The sequence below is a fragment of the Aquarana catesbeiana genome, unplaced genomic scaffold, assembly GCF_042186555.1.
Source record: "Aquarana catesbeiana isolate 2022-GZ unplaced genomic scaffold, ASM4218655v1 unanchor233, whole genome shotgun sequence".
Taxonomy (NCBI): domain Eukaryota; kingdom Metazoa; phylum Chordata; class Amphibia; order Anura; family Ranidae; genus Aquarana; species Aquarana catesbeiana.
Genome location: NW_027362661.1, coordinates 31,886 through 44,521, shown reverse-complemented (window position 1 = coordinate 44,521; position 12,636 = coordinate 31,886). Strand labels below are relative to the sequence as shown.

Here is a 12,636-nt window from a genome sequence, read left to right as displayed (position 1 = left end):
AGGACAGGAGGGTTAGGTGTTCAAATTGTTTCCTCTTAGTTTCAGTCCTCCAGGAACAGGAACTTCTCTCAGTTCCGTCAAAGTAGGGATCCCAAGAAGAATTGGAGAAGTACTCAGGCCACTTTCTTGAAGTCAAACAAACAGAGGAGTCTTTCCAACCCCCAGGAGGGGACGAAAACTTTTTGACAGGAGGCCACACCAACTTCCTCCAGTGGGGGCCAGGTTGAAGAGGTTTGCCGAAGTCTGGTCCAGCCAGTGCAAAGATCCCTGGGTAGTATCTACTGTCCGTTTTGGTCATTTTTGGACGTTCCTAGGTCATCCCCCACAAGACTCATTCGTTCTAACGAAACGGCCAGCTTCTCCTCAAAAGGCGGAGGCTCTGCAGAAATATCTTCACCTACTGCAGGTTCAGCAAGCGGTAATCCCTGCCCCTCCTTCCGAGAGATTCACAGGATTCTATTCTCCTCTCTTTCTTATCCCCAAAAAGAGTGGAGAATGGAGACCAGTAGTGGATTTGAAGAGATTAAATTGTTTCATTCATTTAGACTCTTTCAAAATGGGGTCCTTACAAACTATCATCCAGATGGTCCAACCGGGTGACTGGATGATCTCGGTGGACTTGCAAGACACCTATTTTCATGTTCCCATTTTCCCTGCCTTTCAGAAATTTCTAAGGGTGGTGGTGGGTCCCACGCACCTCCAGATCCAGTGCCTTCTTTTCGGCCTGTGGACATCCCCAAGGATAATCTCGAAGGTGTTAATCGCAGTCCTGGCACCCCTCAGGGAAAGAGGACTGCAAGTTTTTCATTTTTTGGACGACATCCTATTGCTAGCTCCCAGTCCAACGCAGCTTCTGGAGCACAGAGAGGTTCTCCTGTCCACTCTGAAGGAGTTTGGGTGGTTGGTGAATGCAAAAAGGAGTCTCCTGGCCCCAACCCAGTTAATGATCTACCTCAGCGCTCTTTTCAACACCTCAGCTGGAACGATGTGTCTCCCCCCCCCCAGAAAGTGGCAGCTATTGTTCAAAAAATGTGTCATGTAAGATCACTTTCTCACCTGTCAGCGTCAAATTGTTTGAGTCTAATCGGGACCATGTCATCCTATATCCGATGCTACCCTGGGCTCATTGGCATCTGAGGATTTTTCAAGTGGGCTTCCTGGCTCAGTGGAGGAGGAAGTCACTGTGTCAGCGAATTTCGATCTCAGTTCCCATGAGGAGGGGTCTCCTCTGGTGGTCAAAGAAGGACCTAATCTCAAGACTTCGTCTTCTTCAATGCCCCTCCTGGACCGTCCTTACCACCGATGCGAGTTTGATGGGTTGGGGAGCACACTGCGATCACCTTGCAGTACAAGGAAGGTGGGACTTTCCCACGAAGGGGGTAGTCTCCAATGTCTTGGAGTTACGGGCGGTCTATCTATCCCTAGTGAGTCTGGGGGAACATCTACAACAGAAGCAAGTCCTGGTACACCTGGACAACAGAGCAGCAGTGTCGTATATCCAAAGACAGGGGGAAACCCACAGCATCCCTTTACTAAGAGAAGTGTAGCCCATTATGTTATGGGCAGAGAGAAATCTGCTGGATCTGAAGGCGGTCTACCTTCCGGGCCATCTGAACAAGGAGGCAGATCATCTGTCTCGTTTTCAAGTCAACGAATGGTCTCTTCACCCCTCGGTGTTCAATTGGATCATGAGTCTTTAGAATCCTCCGGAAATCTACCTTTTTGCCTCACCAATGAATACCAACCTGCCAAGATTTCTTTCCGCCTGCCTCATCCTCGAGCAGAAGCAGTAGATGCCCTCTCGAGCCCGTGGCATTGCAAAACAGCTTATGCGTTTCCTCCCAAGCCCTTAATCTCAAAGTTTCTGCTCAGGTTGATAAAGGAACCAGTCAGAGTGGTGGCAATTCTACCATACTGGCCGCGGAGGCCGTGGTTCCCCTGGGCAATGTGCCTCAGTACGTGTTGCCCTCTCAAGATTCCAGTGCTACCTCAACTTCCCTCTCAAGGGAGATTTGTGCGTTCAGCTCCTCACAAGCTGAATCTGCATGTTTGGATGTTGAAAGGGAGAAATTCCAGTCCTTAGGTTGCCCTGAAAATGTGATCTCGACTCTTTTGAAGGCCAGAAAACCCATGAATTATGTTTATTCAAAAATCTGGAATAAGTTCAAATTGTTTGTGGCAGACAAGTGTTCGGATCCCACAATGCCGTCCACTGCACACCTCTTGGATTTTCTACAGGCTGGCCTGGACCGTGGTCTCTGTCTCAGTTCACTTAAGGTTCAGGTGGTGGCTATTTCGGCAGCTACCCAGAAAAGATGGGCAGAAAACTCGCTCATCATTCAATTCTTCAGGGCAGTCAAAAAAATCAGACCTCAAGTAAAACGTTCATTTTCTGCTTGGGATCTGCCCTTTGTCCTGGACTGTCTGATGTCTCAGCCCTTTGTCGCAATAGAATCCGCTTCCCTATGGAACCTGACGCTCAAAACGGTCTTTCTAATTGCAGTGACTTTAGGGAATAGGGCCTCGGAATTACAAGCTTTGGGGGCAGAAGATGAGCACATATCTATCTTTCCGGATAGTGTGGAACTGTGGAGATTACAGGGGTTTGTCCCAAAAGTCTCTTGTCAGTCCACTCTCTCAGACGCCTGGGCGCTTCCTACCTTTACGGATCCACTCTCAGGTTCACTACAAGAAATTGACATTTCCAAGGTGCTAAGATGCTACCTGCAAGCTACAAGCCCCTTTAGAGCATCAAACAAATTGGTCATACTTCCTTGGGGCAGGAGTAGAGGGAAGGAAGCCGCATCAAGAACTATCGCCTCCTGGATTTGCAAGCTGATCCAAAAAGTGTATAGGGCTAGAGGGATGGATCCTCCTGCTGTGAAAGCCCACTCAACGAGGGCAGTCTCTTCATCGTGGGTGGCAAGAGCTAATGTCTCTCTAGAGACCATTTGCAAAGCGGCCACTTGGTCATCCCCAAACACGTTCATGCGGATTGATCCAGGGGCACTCACTTCAGTGGAGTTTGGAAGAAGAGCGATTGAGTCAGCTCTCTCGTTTCCTTAACAAAATTTTCTTTATGAGCATTACCCACCCTGTTGTTAGCTATTCATTTTATCACAGGTATGCTGCCATGGAGGCACCAGGAAAATGGAAAATTGTATCATACTTACCGCAATTTTCCTTTCCTGATGCCTATCCATGGCAGCATACATGCCCTTCCATGGTATTCGATATAATAGGAGAATGCTATTGGGGGGTATGGTTGTCACTTTTATAATGTATTAACTATCCTGAAGAGAGGAGTCCGGGGCAGAGCTTATCACAGGTATGCTGCCATCAATAGGCACCAGGAAAGGAAAATTACGGTAAGTATGATACAATTTTCCGTTTTTTTGCACTAAAAATAAAAAAGACTGAAAACTTTGTAAAAAAAAAAAAATGCATTTTTCTTCATTTCTGTTATACAATTTTGAAGATTTGTAATTTTTCTTCATAAATTTGGGCCAGAATTTATATTGCTACATTTCTTTGGTAAAAATAACCCAAATCCGTGTATATTATTTGGTCTTTCTGAAGGTTATAGTCTACAAGCTATGGTGCCAATCACTGAAAATTGATCACACCTGAAGTACTGACGGCCTATCTCATTTCTTGAGACACTAACAAGCCAGGAAAGCACAAATACCCCCCAAATGACCCTTTTTTGTACAGTCCAAGGTATTTAGGGTACTTTCACACTGAAAGCCCTGAGCGTCGGCAGTAAAGCGTTTCTATTTATAGCGGCGCTTTACCGTTGTTTTTGCGGTGCTTTTTGGAAGCTAGCAGGGCGCTTTTACCCCCGCTAGGGGGCGAAAAAGGGTTAAAAGTGCTGCAAAGCAGTGCTGCCCATTGATTATACAACGCGCCTAAATCGCTGCAAAGATGCTGCTTGCAGGACCTCTTTTAGCGTCCTGCCAGCGCATCGCTCTAGTGTGAAAGCCCTCGGAGAGTAGAGGCGCTTTACAGGCGCTGTTTTTAGCGCTATAGCGCCCGTAAAGTGCCTCAGTCTGAAAGTAGCCTTAGTAAGAGGCAAGGTGAGTTTTTAGCAGTTGTCATTTTTTTCCCCACAATTATTTGCAAAGTGACTTTTTTCCCCCCAAAATTGTCATATTTATTTCTCTCACATGGCATATGCATATTTGCAACTACACCCCGAAATACATTCTACTACTCCTCCTGAGTATGGCGATGCCACATGTGTGAGACGTTTACACAGTCTGGCCACATACAGAGGCCCAACATGCAGGGAGCACCATCAGGCGTTCTAGGGACATAAATCACACATCTAATTTCCTGACTACCCATTACATTTTGAAGGCCCTGGAGCACCAGGACAATGGAATCACCCACAAAATGACCCCATTTTGGAAAGCAAACACCCCAACGTAGTAGTGGCACTGATGGCGCTGTAGGGACACAGGGATGGCTCAGTAGGGGCACTCGGGATCCTGCCAACTTCTGCGGTGTATCTCTTTCCTCTCCTCACACTGATACAGCATGTGAGGAGAGGATAGAGAAACACTGCGGCAGCGTGAGCTGAACTGGGCATGATTACGGTTTTTGACAAAGTGATCGCTCCGTCATTGCACAGAGCATTCACGTGGTAAATGGCCACTGTGCTTGGCCCTTTACCCTGATCCATGATGCGCTGGGTCCCACGGACCCAGTGATCACAGACACTTCCAGGTGCACGCCACAATAGGCGTGCGAGAAGCCTGAGCATGGGAGGACGTCAAAAGAGGCCCTCCCAGAACTAGCCAGCCGCGCTGTAGCTGTCATTCAGCTATAGGGAAGTATATTGAAGTGCGGTCGGCAAGTGGTTAAAGTGAAACAATAAAAATTAAAAATTCCTTTAAATATAGTCCCCGAGGGTCCCTTTAGTCTGTCTATAAAGTAGCACATCTGTACCATGTATAGAACCTGCTGCAGCAAAACTGACATTTCTAAAGGAAAAAAATGAATGAAATGACATTTAAATTGCTGGCAAAACAATACCAGTGTCAGCAATAGAAAAATATATTAAAAAAAAAAAAAACAGTCATGGCGGTCCTCTCAATCCATATCAGGCCCTTCTGGTGTGGTATGGATTTTAAGGGGAACCCCACACAAAAAAAAATGTTGCTCCCCCCCCCAAAATCTATACCAGACCCTTATCTGAGCATGTAGCTTGGCAGGTCAGGAATGGAGAGGGACGAGCAAGCGCCGCCACCCCTCCTGAACCATAACAAGCCACATGCCCTCAACATGGACTGGTCAGTGACATCACAAGGGGGGTGGTGCCACAAGTTGACATCACTGGGTAGCCCCGCCTCTTACCTATATAAGAACTGTCAAACGGCAAGCCAGGCATTTGGCGGCTTGCCTTAGTTGACTGCAGAGCATAGTTACATAGTAGGTGAGGTTGAAAAAAGACACAAGTCCATCAAGTCCAACCTATGTGTGTGATTATGTGTCAGTATTACATTACATATCCCTGTATGCTGTGGTCATTCAGGTGCTTATCTAATAGTTTCTTAAAGCTATCAATGCTTTTTTCTTTTTTCAGGTCGTCAATGCGATGTGATTAACAATGGAACTACATCAGGGGACACTGTGTTTTTAATTTTTTAATAAAGGAATTGTCAAAAACTGTCTCTGTATTTTTATTACTTTTTGGTGAATGGGTAGGGGTACTATGTACCCCATACTTATTTACATAGGGGGGCCAGGATCTGGGGGCCACCTTGGTAAAGGGTCTTCCAGATTCCAATAAGCATCCGCCCGCAGATCCCCACAACCCCTGCCCAGGGTTGTCGAGAAGAGGCACTTTTGTGCTTTGGGGTGGGGGCCCCTACTGCCCCAAAGCACTCCCTTATGTTGAGGGCATGTGGCCTGGTATGGTTCAGGAGGGGGGGTTACTTGTCCCCCCTTTCCTGCCCTATCAGGCTGCATGCTCGGATATGGGTCTGGTATGGCTTGGAGGGGGGCTCCCACGTTGATGATTTTTTTGCCTTTTTATTCAGCTGTCAGCAGGGAAGCCCATTGACAGCTGATGACTCATAGGTTATGAAGGACACCACGGCAGACTTTCCGACTCGATGGCAGGCTTTCCGACCCCACTCCTTAATATCCAGCTATTCACTGCAACCTGATTGGTTAAAGCATTACAATCAATGATTACATTCTTGATTACAATCAAGGTACTGTGCAGCGTGCAGTGCATTGCAGAGCATTCAGCAGGGCAAACACCCACTGAACACCCTGCAAATTCAGGTATTCGCCAAACGGGTGAACAGGCAAAATTCGGGACAAACTTTTTACTCGGCCCAAACCGTTCGCCAAACTTTAATTGTAACAGATGTGCTGTGTATAAATTATAACTACCAATAATTGTCCATCTACCTGATGACGGTGAGGGATGGTGTGACCTTCCTCCTCTTTTATCTCTTCTTTAGCTTCAACTTTAGAATCGCTCAGGATTCCACTCTGAATATATAATAAAAATGACATCAATTGTAACAATGCAGATAATGTACAGATCCTAATGATACTATCAGTGATTGTTCCTCATCTACCTGATGATGGTGAGGGATGGTGTGATCTTCCTGTGTGGAATCCCGGGAATACAGAGGACGGGGACATCTCTCTGGTGGGTTCCCATTACTGGATCCATCTGTAGGAAACACACACACTGACTGAATACATTGTTTCTATGTGTTTATCAGATGATGGGGGATCTAGGTGGAGCCTCCGTACTGCTCTCTCCTTTACAATAAAGTCTCCTCTTACCCGGTGATGTGAGGGGCGGCTGATTGTCCATCATGACGTCCTTGTAGAGATCCTTGTGTCCTTCTAAATACTCCCACTCCTCCATGGAGAAATAGACAGTGACATCCTGACACCTTATAGGAACCTGACACACACAATGATACAGTCACCATCCAGACACATCCCTTGTCTGTTACTGGATAATGTCCCAGAATTCCCAGCACCGCTCACCTCTCCTCCATGATCTCTCTGGTGACTTCTAGAATCTTCTTTGTATTTCTCTATTCTATCAGGGAGGGAGGTGGAGGCAATGTGATGGTCATATGATCTCCAGACTTCACAGGAGGAAAACTCTAGATCTGAACACAAATAGTAAAATCAAATAATATTCCCAGAATCCTCCTCACCTCTCCATTCAGGTGTCCATTTTATTTAAGCCCCACTTCCGGCTGAGATATAATTCACCTAAACAGGACCCCCACACTCCGCAGGTTAAAAGCTTGTTGCAGGCATTCTGATGTCATTACATACAATGCAGGTCCAACAATCCCACTTTGCTACTGAGGCTGCAGCCAAGTGGAGTAGTCTCCCCATTATCAGAATACAATAGCGCAGTGGGAAGAATTCCCCCTCCAATGTGTGGATGGGGGAATCGCTTCAGTTTTTTCACTCATCCCGCTGGATGAACGATCAAATTGAACCATGTATGGCCAGCTTTGGAAGCAAGATATATTAATCAATAACTGATCCCCCTAAAGGGGTTAATCTTCGTATCCAGGACCGTCTTTAAGGCAGGACAAAAGGGGCATCTGCCCTGGGGCCCATTATTGTTGTGGGGCCCAAACATTGGTGGTCAGTGTAAAAGTATCACCTTACATTGCTAGTCAGTACAAATCTCTTGACAATGGTTGTCAGTGTAAATTCCCCCTTACATGGAGGTCATTGCATATATCCCCTTACACTGGTGGTTACATAATCAGGTTGAAAAAAGACACAAGTCCATCTAGTTCAACCAAAACTGGTTGGTGTAAATGCTCTTATTACATTGGTGTCGGTGTAGAAATCCCTCTTTATATTGGTGGGTGATGTTAAATCCCCTATTACATTATTGGTCAGTGCAAATTCCCCCTCACATTGGTGGTCAGTGTAGAATCCCTCACTATATACTTGCCAAAGATTTCCAATTTTTTTGCGCTACATGATTCAGGATTTGCCACAATGCACTGCCCCCTAACTAATCCCATCCCCCACCACTGCCACTGATCCCATCAACCCCCCCAGCATTGCCACTGATCCCAGGAGTTTTCTGTCTATTGATGGGTCCCCTCACCTCCCAGTCCATAGTGTGCAGGCAGCGAGGAAATTATGTGCTGTAACCTCTAGTAACCAATCATTAAATGGTAAAGATATGTAGTAACCTCTAGCATCCAATCAGTGAGTAGTAATAATGTGCAGTAACCTCTAGCAACCAATTGGTTAGTGGTAAGAATGTCCAGTAACCTCTAGCAACCAATCCGTGAGCAGTATTGATATATAGTCATCTCTGGCAACCAATCAACAAGCAGAAGTCATGTGCTGTAACCTATAGCAAATAATCAGTGAGCCATATTATTTGCTGTAACCTCTAGCAGCCAGTCAGTGAGTGGTAAGGATACACTGTAACCTCTGGCAACCAATTGCAATTGCTGCCTGATATGATTCTGTAAACTGATTTTGAATCTAGCTGCTATTTATTGTATGTCTCATCAGCTTAATTGCATGGAAGGGGGGGGGTCAAGAAATTATATTAAAGACAGCCCTCTTTGTATCCACACTATATATATGTGTATCATCATCTGCTGGAGATAAAAGACGTCACAGTGACTATGGAGGAAGAGGACGGACATGACGGGGGGTTACTGGGTGTAAATAGAAAATAAGATCTTATTACCTCCTCTGCTGCCACTTCCAACAATGTCTCCTTTGTACTTTGTACCTCATTGATCATCTCATCTGCATCTGACATCACCTCTTGTCCGTATTCCATAGAGACTTCCTGTGTGTACATGACATCACTTCCTACCTTCCATAGAGACTTCCTGTTTGCATTGAAGTGAGATCACCACCTTGTGGAGCTCAGAGGAACTGCAGCCCCGAGGAACATCTCGTAGTGTGAACACGGCCTTGTGCTGTGTGTGTATGTACTGTATATCCTTATAGATGGGTCATCTCCACTCCCACCAAGGGGGATAGAAATATATTACTGCTCGGGGAGGAGACATTTTGGCCCCTTTGATTTTGCAGTAAAATTGATGGCAGATTTAGTCATGTAGAACATCTGTTATATGGATACAAAGAACCCCAGCCGAGAGTAAAGGATGGAAATGGCTCCTGATCCCCAAATTTGGGCAATTATGTCACCAATATAAATTGAAAAAAAAACCCACGCTATGTGTAACAACTCAAATACCTACAAAAATAACTTATACCGGACTGCTGCTGTAACAAAGGTAAGTATTCCCTTTATCAACTAGAAGAGCATTATGTGTCACAGCGCTGTCCTATTGTGTGTGCACATAAATCATCACAAATACACTAAAATATGTGGAGACATTCATATATAAAGTGCCAGGGGCTCAAATAATATTCTCTGCAGATCTGCTGCTTCCACTTTACACCTACTTAATTGATCTTATGGTGTTTATTGATAAATTAAGTAAACTGAACCATGTGAAAATTCATATACAACATAACCACTTGCTGACCAGCTCACTGCACGCCCCCGCAGTGCCTGCGGTGATCAGATTCATTCCAGAACCAATGATTTCTGGCCTGGACCTTCTGATCGGTTCTGACAAATGAAATGCTTCCCCTGCCTGTAAGTGTAAACACAGGTAGGGGAAATGATGTCATCTCAGGTCCTGGAATCCTTTTCAGTTCCAGAGCGCAGAGAGAGGACATCCAAAAGTGAGTTGCACCAACACTACACTAACACCAATACACGTAGGCACATATCCCCCCCCCCCAGTTAATCCCTACACTCCCTGTCACCAAGTGCAGTTTTCAGATTTTTCACTGATCACTGTACTGGTGTCATTTGTGACACTAATCAGCATTGGGGTACTTAGTAGTAGGCCCAGGTAGGTCTGGGGGAACCCCCTAAACCCTCTTAATAAAGATTTAACCCCTTGATCACCCCCTAGTGAACCCTTTCACCCCCTGTCACCATTGTCACTAGTAGATCTAGTTTCTGATTGCCAAATTAATGTCACGGGTGACGCCAGCCAATGTAGCACCAATATTTAAAAAGGGCCCAAAAAACATCCCTGGGAATTACAGACCAGTTAGCCTAACATCAATAATATGTAAACTCTTGGAGGGGATGATAAGGGACTATATACAAGATTTTAGTAATAAGAATGATATCATTAGCAGTAATCAGCATGGATTCTACTAACCTTCTATGAGGAGGTGAGTTTCCATCTAGATAAAGGAAGGCCCGTAGACGTGGTGTATCTGGATTTTGCAAAAGCATTTGACACAGTTCCCCATAAACGTTTACTGTACAAAATAAGGTGCGTTGGCATGGACCATGGCAAATGAGGTTCAATGTAGAAAAATGTAAAATAATGCATTTGGGTGGCAAAAATATGAATACAATCTATACACTGGGGGGAGAACCTCTGGGGGAATCTAGGATGGAAAAGGACCTGGGGGTCCTAGTAGATGATAGGCTCAGCAATGGCATGCAATGCCAAGCTGCTGCTAATAAAGCAAACAGAATATTGGCATTAAAAGGCTGATCAAATGCAGAGATAAAACGATAATTCTCCCGCTCTACAAGACTCTGGTCCGGCCGCACCTGGAGTATGCTGTCCAGTTCTGGGCACCAGTCCTCAGGAGGGATGTACTGGAAATGGAGCGAGTACAAAGAAGGGCAACAAAGCTAATAAAGGGTCTGGAGGATCTTAGTTATGAGGAAAGATTGCGAGCACTGAACTTATTCTCTCTGGAGAAGAGACGCTTGAGAGGGGATATGATTTCAATTTACAAATACTGTACTGGTGACCCCACAATAGGGAGAAAACTTTTTCGCAGAAGAGAGTTTAATAAGACTCGTGGACACTCATTACAATTAGAAGAAAAGAGGTTTAACCTTAAACTACGTAGAGGGTTCTTTACTGTAAGAGCGGCAAGGATGTGGAATTCCCTTCCACAGGCGGTGGTCTCAGCGGGGAGCATTGATAGCTTCAAGAAACTATTAGATAATCACCTGAATGACCGCAACATACAGGGATATACAATGTAATACTGACAAATAATCACACATAGGTTGGACTTGATGGACTTGTGTCTTTTTTCAACCTCACCTACTATGTAACTATGTAACAGTTAGTTGGTTAATTTCACCATCAGATTTTTTCAGCGTCAGGGTACCCCATATATTACCTAATAAAGGTTTTAACCCCTTGATCACCCCCAGTTAACCCTTTCACCCTGTCACCAGTGATCACCGTATTAGTGTTACGGTTGACGCTGGTTATTACCCAATAAAGGTTTAACCCCCTAATCACCCAGCAGGCGACATCAGTTTTTAGCATCAGTTAGGGTCAGAGTCAGTCTCAGGCAGCATCAGATTAGTGCCAGTAGCGCCAACACCCATGCATGCACCGTACACCTCCCATACTAGTATAGGGTCTGAATGGATCAATATCTTTGATCCGATCAGATCTATACTAGCGTCCACAGTAGTTTAGGGTTCCCAAAAACACAGCGTTAACGGGATCAGCCCAAATACCTGCTAGCACCTGTGTTTAGACCCTCCACCCAGCCCTGCCCACCCAAGTTCAGTATCAATCACTGTCACTTACAAAACACATAACTGCAGCGTTCGCAGAGTCAGGCCTGATCCCTGCGAACGCTAACATTTTTTTGGTATCGATTCAAGCAGGCTCTGACAATCAGGTGCTCTTTTTGCCTGTGAGTCACACTAGTTGTACCAGTAAATTTAGAAGCCAAAATGTCCAATTGGAGGTACACTAGTGAAGAGGCCTACACGTTTCTGAGCATGACAGAAGGGGAAACCTCACTGTCAGATTCAGGCTCAGAATACCAGTAGACAGCAGTGGCACCCTGACAGATAGCTCTGACGATGGAGTAGTGGTCCCTGCTAAGGTCAGGCATACCCGACCCCATTCTTCTGTTGTTGAGGTGCAAGAACCGCAGGGCTCTCGTATGGAGCAGAGAACCAGTACTAGTGCCGCTCATCCTTCTGGTGAACTGGCAAGCACCAGCAGCCTAGTACATCCTGGTCATAGTCAAACCAGCACTGCCATAACACTTGGTGACATGGCGAGTCCCATAAGTGCAGTTCAAGCTGTGGAGGTGGCTAGCACAAGTAGTGTCCCGCAGCCACCAAGAAGACAAACACAGGCCCTTCCTGCTGCATTTACCAATCCTAATTGGGAGCAGTACACATGCTTCCCCCATTCACTGGCCAACCCGGAATTCAGGTGGAAACTGTTGATTTTACGTCACTTGATTTTTATTCGCTGTTTTTCACGGAAGATCTCTATAGATCTATTGTGGACCAAAGCAATTTGTATGCTGGTCAATTCATAAAACGCTAATCCCCAGTTGACCCTTGCCAGAGAATGGAAACCTATTACGGTTTCTGAATTTAAGACCTTTCTGGGCCTATCCCTCCACATGGGCATAACTAAAAAAAGTGAGTTGCAGCCATATTGGTCCACTGACCCAATTCACCATATGCCTGTGTTCTCTGCTTCCATGGCCAGGGCTAGATACGAGCAGATCTTGCGGTTCATGCACTTCAACGACAATGAACTCTGTCATCCTCGGGCTGAC

General features: G+C 45.6%; 1 protein-coding gene across 4 annotated transcripts in view; it reads right to left on the bottom strand.

The window, feature by feature from the left end:
* Positions 1–12,636, bottom strand: part of LOC141121850 (uncharacterized) — a 34,781-nt gene that overhangs the window by 12,458 nt on the left and 9,687 nt on the right. For 2 of the 4 annotated variants that reach the window (XM_073611591.1, XM_073611595.1), the window contains exons 1-5: positions 8,720–8,851; positions 7,021–7,148; positions 6,811–6,934; positions 6,597–6,694; positions 6,424–6,507 (exon numbers count right to left, since the gene is read on the bottom strand). In XM_073611591.1, coding sequence (XP_073467692.1) covers positions 6,424–6,507; positions 6,597–6,694; positions 6,811–6,895 — 267 coding nt within the window. In that variant the 5' untranslated portion in view covers positions 6,896–6,934; positions 7,021–7,148; positions 8,720–8,851. Of the gene's footprint in view, positions 1–6,423; positions 6,508–6,596; positions 6,695–6,810; positions 6,935–7,020; positions 7,149–8,719; positions 8,852–12,636 lie in introns of those variants that run through there. The other 2 variants (XM_073611592.1, XM_073611593.1) reach the window with 2 other exon arrangements.